General features: G+C 38.9%; 1 protein-coding gene across 1 annotated transcript in view; it reads left to right on the top strand.

The window, feature by feature from the left end:
- The window catches only part of UBE2U (ubiquitin-conjugating enzyme E2U (putative)), a 103,201-nt gene that overhangs the window by 55,493 nt on the left and 32,138 nt on the right, over positions 1-15,570 (top strand). The window contains exon 8 of the mRNA XM_006862502.1: positions 5,351-5,432. Within this exon, the coding sequence (XP_006862564.1) occupies positions 5,351-5,432 (82 nt within the window). The remainder of the gene's footprint in view (positions 1-5,350; positions 5,433-15,570) is intronic.

Here is a 15,570-nt window from a genome sequence, read left to right as displayed (position 1 = left end):
TACATATTGTTACTGTTGTTGTGTACTGTGCAGTCGGTTCTGACCCATAGCGACCCTGTACAGGGTTTCCGAGGCTGTAAATCTTTACGGGAGCAGAAAGTCTCATCTTTCTCCCCTGGAACACCTGGTAGTTTTGAATTGCTGACCCTGAGGTAGCAGCCCAATTCGTAACCACTACACTACGAGAGCTCCTTACATACATACATATAAATATATGTATATACACTCACACACATAGGAATGAGTCACCCAGATATACATATATACAAATACATAGGGATGTGTCACTTAATGTCCTTGATATGGTCTGTGAATTGGAATGTGATTTGGACATTGTGCAAACAGCATATTAAAACTTTATGGAATCCTGCTTCCAATTGTCCTTGTTGCCACTGCTGGGTCTGCCAGTGGAGGCCAGAGGAATGGGTGCTGGAAGTATTGCTGGCTGAGACAGTGGGGGCAGAGGCCAGCAGAGAGGGAGTGGTGCCTGCTCAGTCCCGCACACTGTTCTTCCTGCCTGAGCAGCATGAGCATCCCGGGTACCACAGCCCACTGCTGCCACCACCTGCCCTCCAGACAAAGCTCAAGAGTCTACGCCCAGACACATGTCTCCTACCTGTGGTCCAGCACTGCAAGAGTCTGGGTCTTTAAAACCATTGTTGTTGCTGTTAAATTCTGTTGAGTCAGTTCTGACTCATAGTGACCTTGTACAGGGTTTACAAGAAGTGGCTGGTGCATTTGAACCACCAACCTTATGGTTCAAATCAACTTTGCGGTCCAGTGCTTTATCCCACAGCGCCACACCTAATAAGCAAAAGGAAAACTACATTTCCTTAAAAAAAAAAAAAAATCCTATGGAACCACAGACGTATTTGCAGCCTGATATTGCCCAAGTGGCCATTAAGCGACACTTATCTGTAAATATAAAGATATAAAAGCATGTTTTTGCTTGAGATCAATAACTTCTAAGAAATCATATGTCCTTGTAAGGTGTCAGTTACTCATTTGTTTTTGTTTTGTTTTTTAAAGGTTTTACTGTGAATTATGTGATAGTTTACATGAGAGAACATTAGTTTTACATTCATCCTATCGTTTCATTGCCATGGTTACAATCCCCTCCATGCATCATCAACCAACCAAAAGGTATACACTACAAGCCTGCCCCCCCACCCCCACCCCGGTCAACAGCACACAGCCCCTTCTCCCTCTCTGGGTCTAAAGTCCCCAGCTGCTCCATCTCTCCACGTCATCGTCTCTGCCTCCATCTCTGGCATCACTGCTTCTCTGGGTAGGGGCCCGCTCTCCGCTCTTCTCCCTTGATGGTCCTAGGGACCTCCACTCCTAGGCTGAAAAGTTAATCACTCCCCTCCTTGCTATAAAACGTCTACCTTTACATTTCCGACCCTCACACTCAGTCCTGATAACCATTAGTCACTATTGTATCACAAGAGACCCGTCTGCATTTCATTTCATTTCATCAGTACTCATTTGTTTTGTGGTCACAGATTACCTTCTCTTTCTTTCATAGACTAGTGCTAAAGAAAAGTAAGTTGCTTAAGGTCTTTAGCAACTCTGTCAGTATATTTGAAAAATCATTTTGATACCAGTATATATGAATGTTTCCTTCATTCTAAACATTTGTGACTGCTTAGTGAATTCAGTAAATGTGTCTTGAACACCTACTGTGTGATGCACTGAGGAGCTCTAGTGACCACCAACAGGCAGTCAGCCTTAATTCACAAACACAGTGCTGATAGACACTGGCACACTCTAGAGAACAATTCAGTGCAAACTCCGCCAACCAGAAAGCCAACAGATGGCTACAGGGGAGCACTCAAAAAGTAATCATTATAAAACCACATGCCAAAGCATCAAGCAGTTTGGGAAGCAGTGCCTTGAAGTTCTTCCTTAGTTTCCTCCTCAAAAGAATTTGACCTTAAAAACATCCATCACTAACCTAGTTTGTAGTTCATCTTCTTTTTGAAGGCAGTAGCTGATCATGGTTATCTCTAACCCAGAAGGATATCTGAGACTTTGATTCAAACACTTGGAATTAAATTTCACAATTACCCTGCCTCGTCTCCTAAGGCAGAGGTGGGGAACCTTTTTTCTGCCAAGGGCCATCTGGACCATGATAACATCATTGGTGGGCCATACAAAATTATCAACATAAAAAGTAGCCTGCTAGATTTAGTCAAACATTTAATTAACTCACCTCAAGTTCATTGGGTTGGAAACACCTTGGCAGCAGGAAACAACAATAAGGTGATGATTGGAACTGCAGTTGCCTTGGCAATATCAGACCAAGTAATTTTCAGGGCCTTAAAGGAGCTCTGGTAGCGTAGTGGTTATGAGTCGGGCTGCTAAACTTAAGGTCAGCAGTTCGAAACTACCAGCAGTTCTGCAGGAGAAAGATGAGTTGTTCTGCTCCCATAAAGATTTACAGCCTTGGAAACATTATGAATCAGAACCAACTCCACGATACTTAACAACAACAACAACATATGGAGTTCTAGTATGGTGCTGTGGGTTAATACGCTGGACTGCAAGGTCGGTTTGAACCGCAAGGCTGGCAGTTCAAGCTCACTACCTGCTCCTTGAAACCCTATACAGGGTCACCATGAGTCAGAACTGACTCGACGACACTTAACAACAACAGCAACAACATACAGCTGACAGGCTAGATGTTCCCCACCCCTGCCCTAGGGAATTGCTATAAGAATGTTTCAAGAGCATTCCCTCAATAATAACCAACACTTAATTTTAACAAATTAAATGTAAACCTTACGTGTGCTGCTGGCCCTTTTGTGTTTAGATAGCTCAGCTGGATAAGATCCAGCACTATCTTTTTTAACAGCCTAATTTCCTGGCAATAATACAAATGAATCTTTTAGATTATAAGATGTTTCTTCAACAACTCACAGAAACCTCTAAGAACTTCATTTTCTATGGCTATATTATTATCACTGAAAATACTATTAAATTCTTCTGCATATTTTAAGAGCTTTATCTTTTATGAATATTAGTGAGTGGTTTTATTTTTATTTTGGTATTAACTCTTTTCTATATCTTTCTGCTTGTAAATCTATATGTATTGGTGCTATAATGTTTATTCTTGTATAATGTGATTTATAGAGTATGCTCACATATAATATGTTTATAGGTAACTCCCAATGTATCATCTTCTTATCCATTTACTCAACCAATATTTATTAAACCCCTAATATATATCATGCACAGTGGTATATAAACTCTATGAGCTATATACTATTATTCGTTGACCATTTTACAGATGAGCAGAAAAGTTAAATAATTGATCAAAGTTCACACATGTGAGAAAGAATATCCTAGATTGGTGATTGGTGGTGGTGGTTGTTAAGAGCCGCCAAGTCAGTTCCAACTTGAAGCAATCCTGTATAGGGTTGTCAAGGAGTAGCTAATGGGTTTGAACCACCAACCTTGCAGTTAGCACTCATATAATGGTGTTATTGTTTAAGTGCCATCGAGTTGATTTCAACCCATAGCAACCCTGTATAGGGTTTCTGAGGAGCAACTGGTGAGCTTGAACCGCCGACCTTGCAGTTCAAACGGCTTTCCAGTCTGACGCATTAACCCACAGCGTCACACCAGGACTCCGTTATAATGATGAGAGTAAATTCTGGAACCAGGTTGACTGAGTTTAATCCTGGCTCTGCCTTTTACTAGATGTGTGGCTTTGTATATCTTTCTTAACGTACGTATGTCTAGTGTGCTTGTCTGTCAAATGAGGACAACCACAGTCCATACCTGAGAATGTTGAAGCATTTACAACTATGCTTAGCTCACAGTGAGTGGCCACCATGAATTCATAGTGCAAGGAGACAGTGGCTTCAGAACTTGAGCTCAGATCCTCTGGCTCATATTTATTGTTCTTTGCACACTGCCTCCACAACATATACTAAATTGCTCTATTTACATATAACATGAGGTTCAACTTCTGAAGTATATGCAATACATGTATTGATGATTAGAAGTATTAGTTCATAATGTATGTAATCAGAGGCAAGCGTCTGGGAAAATATACTGACGATCCACTATTCTCTGTCTGTCACTATAGAATGGCAAATAAAAGGTTTGGCAGGGAACAAACCAAGACATATGGTTGTGGGCAGCAGTGCCTTAATGACAGAATATGATCCCCATAAGGAAATGTTTATGCTTGAGGAAAAGAATTCCTTCAGACCAATGTGCTCTGTAATACTGAGTGGAGGCTTCCTCCTGTTTGTTTGCTGTCATCAAGACAAACCAAACAGCCTGAAGCATCCTGGGGATGCTTGCTTTGACCCTAAGATACTTTCATTCTTTGAGTCTTTAAACCAGCAAGGAGGGCAAATGTCTCCAAAATGTCTCTGGAGGCAAATGGGTATAGCATCTAGTTGCAATACAAGGGTTCTCAAGCTTGGCCACTCATTAGAACCACCTGAGGAGCTTGTATAAATTCCAGCATCAAGGCCACACCCCCTGAACAATTACATCAGAATCTCTGGGAGTGGGACAGGCAGTAGTCGTTTTTTAAAGCTCCCCAGGTGATTCTAATATGCAGCCAAGTTTTAAAACCACTGCTGTAGTGGAGAATAGCATGTCAGAAGTTACAAACTCTGGAGCCCTGTTCTAGTTTTGCCACATACAGTTAAGTAAAATTAACTCTTAGAACCTCAGTTTATACTCTGCCTTGCTTTATGTTGTTCTGTGATTTGTTTGAGATAGTATGTGGGAAATAAGACATAAGTCAAGTTGGTGCAATTACATTTCTTTGAATGCTGCAGTCCCAGAAGTGGGGGGGGAAATGTTCAGATAAACCTAAGTAGAGTTGGATAAAAGATATGTCATGGGTAAAAGCAGAGTGAAAGCAGTGCCCAGTAATTCTCAGGAAGAACAAGAAGAGAAGAACTACATTACGGAGGTAATATAGAATGTTTTTCTACTAAGGATTACAAAACTGACACCAAGGCAAGATGTGTTTTTTATCACTAGTCACCCTAACTCATGGCAAACTGATGTATAACAGAAGAAATCTCCCAGTATATCTTCATGGTTATTGGTACGTTTGAGTCTCTTATTATATAAACAAACGTTACCATAAAAATAATTTGCAACTCACAATCTACTTATCTCAAATGCTATCCAATAGTACAAAGATTTAATGTAACGGAGAAGTTTAGAGAGTGTCTGAGCAGTGTAATATGATTTGACCTATATAGTGCATTTTATTGCCACTAGTAACTTAAGAAAATAATTGTTTTCAACATTGAACTATTATTAAAGAATATATGCAGAGCTCATTTCCCCCCTTCCCATATTCTAATTTCAGCGCTTCAAGATTCAAGTTTTATAGAAAAGTATTATAAATGGAAGAAAATTGATGTAACGCATCCTGAAGAATGGAATTTAAGGTAAGTAACTTGAAGTGTTTAGAATCCCATGAACTTGATGAGTCTGTTCTTTGATTTCTTCTAACTGAACCGTATGAGAAAAGAAAACCCTTTGGAAAAAACAACTTATGCTCTTTTCTAAGCATAAGGACAAGAATAGGAAATATTTCTTCCTTTCATATGAACCCAGGTGTGAAACATCTTTGCTACCTATTGTCTGCTAGGCATGGAGATAGAACATGAGGCACAGTGAAAGAATCCCATAATACTCTCTCCATGAATTCTCCTGCTTCCTCCCAGTTATCTTTTATCAATATACACCTTGCTGTTAAGTGTCTTCATGTTGGTTACAACTCATCATGACCCTTTGTAGGGCTTCAGTTGGTGGGTTTGATCCACCAACCTTACAGTTAGCTGTCCAGTGCCTCTCCTACAGCACCATACCAGAACTCCAATGTTTACCCTAGAAATAGTAAAAAGCAAACATAAACTTACTTACATGTCACCAATTTGTTGTTCATCCTTCTTCTAGCTCCAAATAGTTTTTTCCTCTTTCACACACTTCTCAGTAAGGAACCCAAAATATTAAATTTAATGAGGTAATATTTAATAAAATACAAAAGTAAACCATTACAGTATCTTTAGAAATCATATTGACTCTTAGACTAATGAGATAACTTGTTTTTCTCTTCCATCTTTTGCCTCCTAATAGTCTTTTCTGCTTTGTCATGCCAGAGTGAAGACTCATTTCTGTTGTACTAAGCCACGTTGCAATAGCCATTTGTTCTGATGTGCTTTTGTTCACATCAGCCGATGAATTGCTGTTGTTTTAGTTACCAATGAGTGGATTCCAACTCATGGAAACCCGTGTGTGTACAGTATAATTGCTCTATAGGGTTTTAAGGCTATGATCTTTTCAATCGCCAAGCCTATCATTTTAGATGCCTCCAAGTGGTTTTGAACTGCCAGCCTTTCAGTGCAGTCAAGCACTTAACTATTTGTAACACCTAGAGACTCTTAGTCAATGAATGTTGGGATATGCTGTCAAGTAGGTTTCAACGCAAAACTACCCTTTATAGTGTTTCCAAGGAGTAGCTGGTGGGTTTGAATTGCCATCTTTGTGGTTATCAGTCCAGTGCTTACCCTACAGTAAGTTGTTGTTGTTAAGTGCCTTCGATTCAGTTCCAACCCATAGTGAGGAGCAGTTGGTGAACCACCGTGACAACCTTGCAGTTCAACTGACTTTGCAGTCTGGCACCACACCAGGACTCTACCTTAAATCTAGAGGAATTAAAGATACTGTTAGTGGATTATGGCCTGGGCTGCTAACGGCAAGGTCAGTAGTTTGAATCTACCAGCCACACCGTGAGAGATAAATGAGGCTTTCTGCTCCTGTAAAAATTTACAGCCTCAGAAACCCGATACTGGGGCGCTATGAGTTGGTACCAGCTAGGTGGTAAACAACAAATTTTTATTTTACCTATTTTTTAGCTCTTCAACTTACTGTTAGCATTGTGAGTTTCCTACATGGAATTGTAGATCAATAAAAAGAATTCACTGGATTTTGACTTTGCAGTCCCTCGGTGGTACTCTGATGCTAACCAAAAAGTTGGGGTTCAATTTCTTTCAGAAGAGACACAGAAGAAAAGCCTGGTGATCTCCCCAAAATTTAGCCATTGAAAATCCTATGGATCACAGCTCTAGTCTGACACAATTGGGGTCACTGAATAGGAATTGACTCCACAGCAACCTTTTTTTTTTTAAATTTGTGTAACAATCAAGATTCTTAAAATATACTTCCTGCCCTTTAACATCATAGCTCATATTGTTTTGTTCAACTCGATTTTATTTTTTCAGTTTATTTCTGCAACCCCTTTCTTCAAACCATCATGAGGAAATAATTTTGCATCAGCCTCTTTTATGTCTTCAAAATAAATTATTGGCTTATCAGCATTAGTAAAGTGTTTATTAAGCAGAATTTGAAGGAATATATATATATGGCAAGTTTCAGGTTTCTTTTAGATTTGAAGAAACATACTTTGAATCTAAGGTTAATTTTGTTTTGATATGATTCCTTTTTTTTTCTAATTTCCTTTAACAGAACTTCTTTGTTTTATTTATTTGATCACTGATTCATTATGTATGGCCAGAACTTTATAGAGTCCCAAAATTTAGAAAAAGCAGAAGTATGTCATTTTCCACTTACCCATCCACTTCACTTCTATATGTGGCTGAAATGGTTGTGAGCTGTTTGAATGCTATTGGACATTTTTCTAAGTACCGTATTTTGAAGTTATAGGTCAAATTATCATGTGCATGGTGACCTTGTCAGAATAAAATTCTCACACCTTATGCCATCTGGTGGCTGATGAGAATATGAGTATACTTAGATCAGATGATATTTGCTTCTTTTACATTTGTGAGCTTATTAGTAAAAAATGAAACATGGTCTGTAGTAATTTATGTAAATGGAGTTTTAAAGAGATTTATTTATCTGCATTTTATTGGGGAACAAATATATGAGTACGCTAATGTGCAGAGATTTAAGAATTTTGAAATTCAATTTCAGTCACAGACATCTAATGTTTATCCGTGGGAGGAAGATAAGGCTTTCTGCTTCTGCAAAGAGCAAAGATTTAAAACCACAGAAACCCTATATAGGCTTGCTATGAGTTGGAACTGATTCGATGACACTTAGCAATAATAATAATGCTCATCAAAATACATGAGGGACTGTAAGTGGGCCATTTGTAAAAACTCAAGTAAAAAATAGTTGGGAAGCTATATAAGTAATTGTGGAGTCCTGGTTTTGTACTATGGATTGTACCACGGTGGTTCAAATTCACCAGCCACTCCTTGGAAACCTATACAGGGTCATTATGAGTGGGAACCAACCCAGTGACACAAGAACAACAAATGCAAGTAATTAATCAGTCTGTTTGTGCATGTAATTTATCATTGTACACAGTTCTGGTTTTTGTAGTATTTGAAAATGCCTTCTATATATTGAATTTTCCTATTTAAAAAAAAAAAATTGTTGTTGTTAAGTGCCATTCAGTCAGCTCTGACTCATAGCGACCCACTATAGGGTTTCCAAGGCTTTAAGCCTTTGCGGGAGCAGAAAGCCTCATCTTTCTCCCCCAGTGCAGCTGATGCTCTCAAACTACCAATCTTGTGGATTCAGTCCAAGGAAAATGTGAGGCATCTCATCAGTTTCTGATTTCCTTCTCCTACTGTTCTCTTGTCCCCTCATCAATCAATACCCAAGTCTCAAACAACACTAACTTATTTTTTCTTGCCATTCCGTAGGGACATAAGATCTCTTTGCCACTTGATACCTTCTACCTGGAATGTTTCTCAGCAGGGTCTTTGCTGGTGGGTTGGCATTATGGATTGATCTGTCTGTTTTAGAATACAAAATAAGGAGTATTTAAGTCTATGAGCCCTGGAGTAAAACTGCCTGGGTTTGAATCCTAGCTCTGCCAGTTACTAGCTCTGTGACTGGGGGCAAGTTGCCTGACTTCTTTTTGCTTCAATTTCTTTATCTGTTAGGTAGAAGTAATAATTTTATCTACTTTACCAAGGCAAAACAAGGCCAGGAGCCTACTGTTGAATTTACCATTGCTCATATGCAAATGCAAGGAGCTCTGGTAGCATAGTGGTTACTAATCGGGCTGCGAGCTACAAGGTCAGCAGTTCGAAACTACCAGCTGTTCCGTGGGAGAAAGATGAGGCTTTCTGCTCCCTTTACAGCCTCGGAAACCTTGTACAGGGTCACTATGAGTCGGAACTGACTCCACAGCACATAACACTAGCACATAAGCAAATGCAAGTTGAAGCTGAAGGAAAATAAAGCAAGTTCACAGGAGCCAAAGTACTACCCTGACTATATCTCCCCTGAATTTAGAGACATCTCAATAGATCTGATGCATTGAAAACTAATGACCAAAAGGCAGATGAGTTGTGGGATGACATCAAGGGCATATATGAAGAAGACAAAAGGTCATTCCAAAGACAGAAAAGGAAAGTGACCAAAACGAATGTTAGAAGAGATTCTGAACCTTGATCTTAAATGTAGAGTTGTTGTTAAGTGCCGTTGAGCCAGTTCTGACTCATAGCCATCCTGCATAAGTTTTCCAAGGAGTGGCTGGTGGGTTTTAATCATCAGCCTTGTGGCTAGCAGTCCAGTGCTTACCTTAAAATGCCACAATAGGACTCCAATGTAGAGTAACTAAAGGGAAAGAAAGAAATGAGGAAGTAACAGAATGGAAAATTTCAAGGGTAACTCGAGATGACCAAGTAAGTTACTATAATAAAATGTGCAACGTCCTGGAGCTAGAAAACCAAAAAGGAAGAACATGCTCTTCATTTATAAAGCTGAAAGAACTGAAGAAAACAAATCAAGCCATGCATTACAATATTGAAAGATTCTATGGGCAAAAGAAGTCCGAGTGTGACACTGCAGGATAAGCATTGGACTGTTAACTGCCAGGTAAGTGACTCAAACCAGCTGCTCCTTGGAAACCCTATAGAAAGTCACTATGAGTTGGAACTGACTCTATGGCACTTGGCAACAATAACAATGTGCAAAAAAATTGAACTATGTAGGAAGCGACAAAAGAAGATAGAAGAAACATGCAGTCATTGTACCAAAAAGGATGTTTAACCATTTCAGGAAGTAGCATTTGATCAAGAACCAAGAGTACTGAAGGAAGACATCTGCGCTGCACTGAAAGAATTGCCAAAAACCAAATTCCAGAACTTGATGGAATAACAATTGAGATGTTTCAACAAATGGATGCCATACTGAAAGTGTTGTAAGACCTTGTCAACCAACTGAAAAAGATCATATTTGCTTCCATTCCAAAGAAAGTTGGCCCAGTAGGGAGCAAAAATTATCAAACAAATATTATTTATGTCAAATGCAAGTAAAATTATGTTGAATATCATTTTTTAATGGTTGTAGAAATACACCAACAGGGACCTGCTAGAAATTCAAGCCAGATTCCGACGAGCATGTGGATAGCATTGCAGATGGATCTTGTCTAAAAGCAGGAAATTCCAGAAAGACATTTACCTGTGTGGTTTTTTTTGGACTATGCAAAGGCATTTGACTTTGTGGATCATAGCAAATTATGGGTAATATTGCAAAGAATGGAAACTCCAGAACACTTAATTATACTCATGAGAAACCTGTACATAGACCAAGAGGCAATCGTTGGAACCGAACAAGGAGATATTGTGTGGCTTAAAACCAGGAAAGGCATGCATCAAGGTTGTATCCTTTTATTGTACATATACAATGTGTATGCTGAGCAAATAATCCAAGAGACTTGACAATATAAAGAAGAACGCAGTACCAAGATTGGAGGAAAACTCATTAAAAACCTGTAATATACAGATGACAAAACCTTACTTGCTAAAAGTGAAGAGGACTTGAATCACTTACTGCTGAGGATCAAGGATTGTAGCCTTCAGTATGGTTTTACCTCGATGTAGAGAAAACAAAAGTCCTCACAACTTGACCAATAAGCAACATCATGATAAAGAGAGACAGGATTGAAGTCAATATTTGCATTTTACTTGGATATATAATCATCACCCCTGGAAACAGCAGTCAAGAAATCAAACTGCATAAATCATTGGGCAGGTCTACTACAATAGACCTCTTTGAAGTTTAAAAAGCAAAGATGTGTCCCCTTGAGAACTAAGGTACACCTGACCCAAGCCATTGTGTTTTCAATCTCCTCACATGATTAAAAAAACTGAGTAATAAGTAAGAGCAAAGAAGCACTGATGTCATGGAATTATGGTATTGGGAAAGATACAGAACATAGCACGGACTGCCAGAAAAACAAACACGTGTGTTAGAAGCAGCACAGCCAGAATGTTCCTTAGAAACAAGGAAAGTGTGACTTCGTCTTACATATTTTTCTCCAGGGACCAATTCCTGGAGAAAGAAAGACATCAGGCTTGGTAATGTACTCTTAAAGAGAAGACCCTCAAGGAGATGGATTGACACCATCGCTACAACAGTAGGCACAAACATAGAAAGGGTTGTGAAGATGGTACAGGACCAAGTCGTGTTTTGTTCTGTTGTATAGTCTGTACTAGTCAGAACCAACTTGACAGCACTTAACAACCCAAGGACACTGTGAGGATTTAAGTAAATCAGTACATGTGAAATGCTTCAAACAGCATCTGAAACCGAGAAAGTGCTCCTAAAGGTTAAATATTATTCATGCTTTCCTTACTGTGGCCCCAGTTTTATCCTCAGATGGGCTTTAGAATCAGACAGATCTGGGAGAAATTCCTACAAACGCTGAGCTTGAGTCTGTGTTCTTTAATTGGAGATAATATTCTTTACATTGTAAAGTTGTAAAAGACTTGAGTGAGCTCATATACAAAATAATCATATCAAGCTGGCAGATGGACATTTAATAAATATTAATTCCTGAGGAGAGGGGGAGACAAAAGCCCATGCCATGTCCCCACCCCCCACCCCTGCCGCAGCGCCAGCTTTTCAAAGAAGAAAAATAGCCTCTGTCAAAAGCATGTAAAAATTATAAAATTTTCTCAGGTTAAAAAATAAATAGTACCTGCCATGCTCACATTTATTTTAGCTCTGTTATGTCTGTTTCTTTTCTCTTTTTCACTGCTCCTTCATCTTTGTTGGCCAAATGTTTCACAGGATGGCATGATAGTCCAGCTCAAATGTCTGCGCACACTCAGGCAATTTCAGTTCCTTCATTCTCTTCTTTCATAGCACAACGTTCAGTTCTCTTTTAAGCACATGTGGTGTGGAAGTGTTTATTCATGGAGAGTTACCCAAGTTAGGAGCATTGTTGTAGCATTGTGTTCTCTTTGCTTAGCATGGTGCTTAGCAAATAGTAGGCACTCAAGAAATGTGTATCAAATGAAGCATATTTTCCCTTTTGAGGTTAAGGTAGCTAATTTTTACACACACAAAAATATGAAATTTAGGTACTGATTTAGATTAAGATCCATTGTGTTGTAGGGAATGATGATTCTATTTTGGGAGTTCTGAGAGTGTAGTCATAGAACTGTGATTGAAAACTGACTGTCATAAATATTCCATGTAAATTATGTACACTATACATATGATTTTAGTTAGCATTAATAGAAACCTAGTGTCATAAGTTGCTCATAAATATTCATAGATTGATCATTTAGTTTGGTATTCATGTCCAAGGTGTCTTTGACTCACCTCTTCCTGTGCCTGTGCTTTACCCAGGGATAGAATATGAATCTAGAATCTAATCAATAGTTTGTATATATTTTCTCTGAAGAAAGAGAGAAAGATATAAAATCAGGAAGCAGTGCAAGCTGGGTGATTTTTAATGTTCTTGTTTATGCACATATCCAAATATGTTTATGTCATACTCTATAGCTAATGATTATATGACAATCAAAAAAAAAAAAAAATCTATGCCAGCAGTGTAAGCTGTGACAGCCAGCAAGTTATCTAAGTTATGAATTCTGGAGTTTGGTATTCTAAATAGTTTTAGCAAGGAATAGCACGGTGGTTCTGTAGGATAAGTACTACATTGCAAAATCACAAGGTCAGTGGTTCAAGCCCACCAGCTGCTTCACAGGAGAAAGATGAGAGACTTTGTGCTCCTGTAAAGTATTACAGCTTCAGGAACCCTAGTCAGGATGGCTCAAAGTCAAAACCAACTTGACAGCACTTAACAACGACAACAATATAAGAGGTCTGGAAAGGAATAGGAAGGAAAACAACTAAGCACCTATTGTGTGCTAACATTCCTCCTAAGTTTCCTTAGTAATGCTCAACGCACAGCTGAGTTGAGAGTTGTACTTTTAAGGGGTAAAAACCCACTATAATATCCATTGTTGTTGTCGTCAAGTGCCGTTGAGTCGATTCTGACCCGTAGCGACCCTGTATAGGGTTTCCGAGGAGCAGATGGTGAGCTTGAACTGCCAACCTTGCAGTTCAACCGGATTTGCAGTCTGGCGCATTAACCCACAGTGCAACACCAGGACTCCATAATACCCATTAGCACCCCTCAAGTCATAACAATTCAAACAGTACTTTGTGCCAAACCACTTGTTATTCAGATAGGCCCTCAAGATAAGGTTCAGAGCCTCTTTTTTCAACTGGATTGAAACCTTAAATCCCTCCTTTAATAGAATATGGAGTCCTGGTGTGGCTCTGTGGGATAAAACACTGAACCACAAGGTTGGTTTAAAAGCACAGGGTCAGAAGTTCAAACTTACCAGCCGCTCCTTGGAAACCCTGTACAGGGTCTCTATGAGTCAGAACTGATTCATTGTCACTTAATAACAATAGAATATAGTCCTGGGGTGACACTCACTGTAGGGTAAGCACTGGATTGTTAACTGTGAAGTCAGTGGTTCAAAACCACCAGACATGCCCTGAAAACCCTACACAGGGTCGCTATGAGTCAGAACTTGCTGGATGGCATTAACAACAACAAATAGAAATTCTGTAACAGTGGAGGTAAATATTACCATATCATGAGAGAAACAAGGCACAGAGAGATTAACTAACTTGTCCCAGGTGACTCAGAAATGCAAATTATATTAAATTAAAACAGTATTACTTCTTCTTCAAGTACCAATTTCTACTTTTAAAAAAGCTAAAAAATGTCAAGTAAATATAAAAATATTATCTGTTCAATTATAAACACAAATCAAGTTTACCTTCCCTCAAAATGTGTTTTTATTTTGGGGGGATCAACCCCCAATTCTAATATTAAACAGTTGCTTTCTTCTATAGAAATAAATTTAACATATTGTGCTGTGATAACATCAACTACAAAGATAAAATGTTCATATATTTAATTAAATACACTCTAGTGTTCGTTGTTTGTCTTTAAACTTTAAAATTTAGTATATATTATTAAGTTCCTTTAGTGTCTTTATTATGTGATTATTTTAATTTAAAAATATATAGCCACATTTCTTATGCCATAACTACTTTGACCTTTTTTTTTTTTCAAGTTCTATGGAAAACATTCAGGCTAAGTCTGTTAATTTGCTGTATGTTTGTGTTATCAGAGTTATGAAAGTGAAGCATCATGTTTTTATAGATTTACATAATTATATGTTTCATGCAGTTTTCCAGGAGAAATTCTAGCCTTTTTATTTTCCAAAGAGTAAACCTTGAATGCCATCTTGTGGTTAAGAGGAGAGTTAGCATTAGAATGGACACTGGAATTATCCCCTTTAAAAATACTCCTGTGCCCCTGCCACAGCCACCCGGTATGGGGACTCCGAGGCTGAAATCTCTACAGGAGAAATAAGCCTCCTTTTCTCCCAAGGAGCCTGGTGGATTCGAGCTACTGATAGTGCTGTTAGCGGCACAATACATAACCCACTACCCTAGTTGTTAAGTGCCGAGTGGAGTCGGTTCCAACCTATAGTGACCCTGTATAGGATTTCTGAGGAGTGCTGGTGAGCTTGAACCGCCAACCTTGCGGTTCAAACTGGCTTTGCAGTCCAGCACATTAACCCACAGTGTCACACCAGGACTCATGTTGTGGTGGTGGTGAATTGCCGTCGAGTCAGTTCCAACCCATAGAGGCCCTGTATAGGGTTTCTGAGGAGAAGCTGATGAACTCGAACTGTTGACCTTATAGTTCAAACAACTTTGCAATCTGGCGTTTAACCCACAGCACCACACCAGGACTCCCCAGGTCACCTAGGGCTCCTTAAAATACTTTTACAGACATACAAAAAATACAAAGGAAAGCATTCATTAAAAAAAAAAAAAATCTCTGCTAAACAACATAATTTTAGATAGTTTTAAAGACAGAATCAGGATAAGCACTGGACTGCTAATTGCAAGGTCAGCATCTCAAACCACCAGCTGCTATGACTGAAAAGAAAAACAAAAACATTTAATTGCCTGCGTGAGTTATGGGACAATATCAAATGGGCTCAGTATAAGTAATTGGAGTCTCAGGATTGGGGGGGAGTGCGGGGTGGGAAGGGCAGGAAAAGATTTGAAGAAATATCTGGAAATTCTCAAATTTTATTAAGACTATGAACTCATAGAGATCATCTGAAGAACAGATTTGATGCATTAAACACTAAAGACCGAAGACCAGAAGAGTTGTGGGATGACATCAAGAACATCATACATGAAGAGAGC

This window comes from Chrysochloris asiatica, unplaced genomic scaffold (genome assembly GCF_000296735.1).
Source record: "Chrysochloris asiatica unplaced genomic scaffold, ChrAsi1.0 scaffold00048, whole genome shotgun sequence".
NCBI classification, from domain to species: domain Eukaryota; kingdom Metazoa; phylum Chordata; class Mammalia; order Afrosoricida; family Chrysochloridae; genus Chrysochloris; species Chrysochloris asiatica.
Note: the sequence above shows the minus strand (reverse complement) of the source record. Positions and strands in the feature narration are given on the sequence as shown.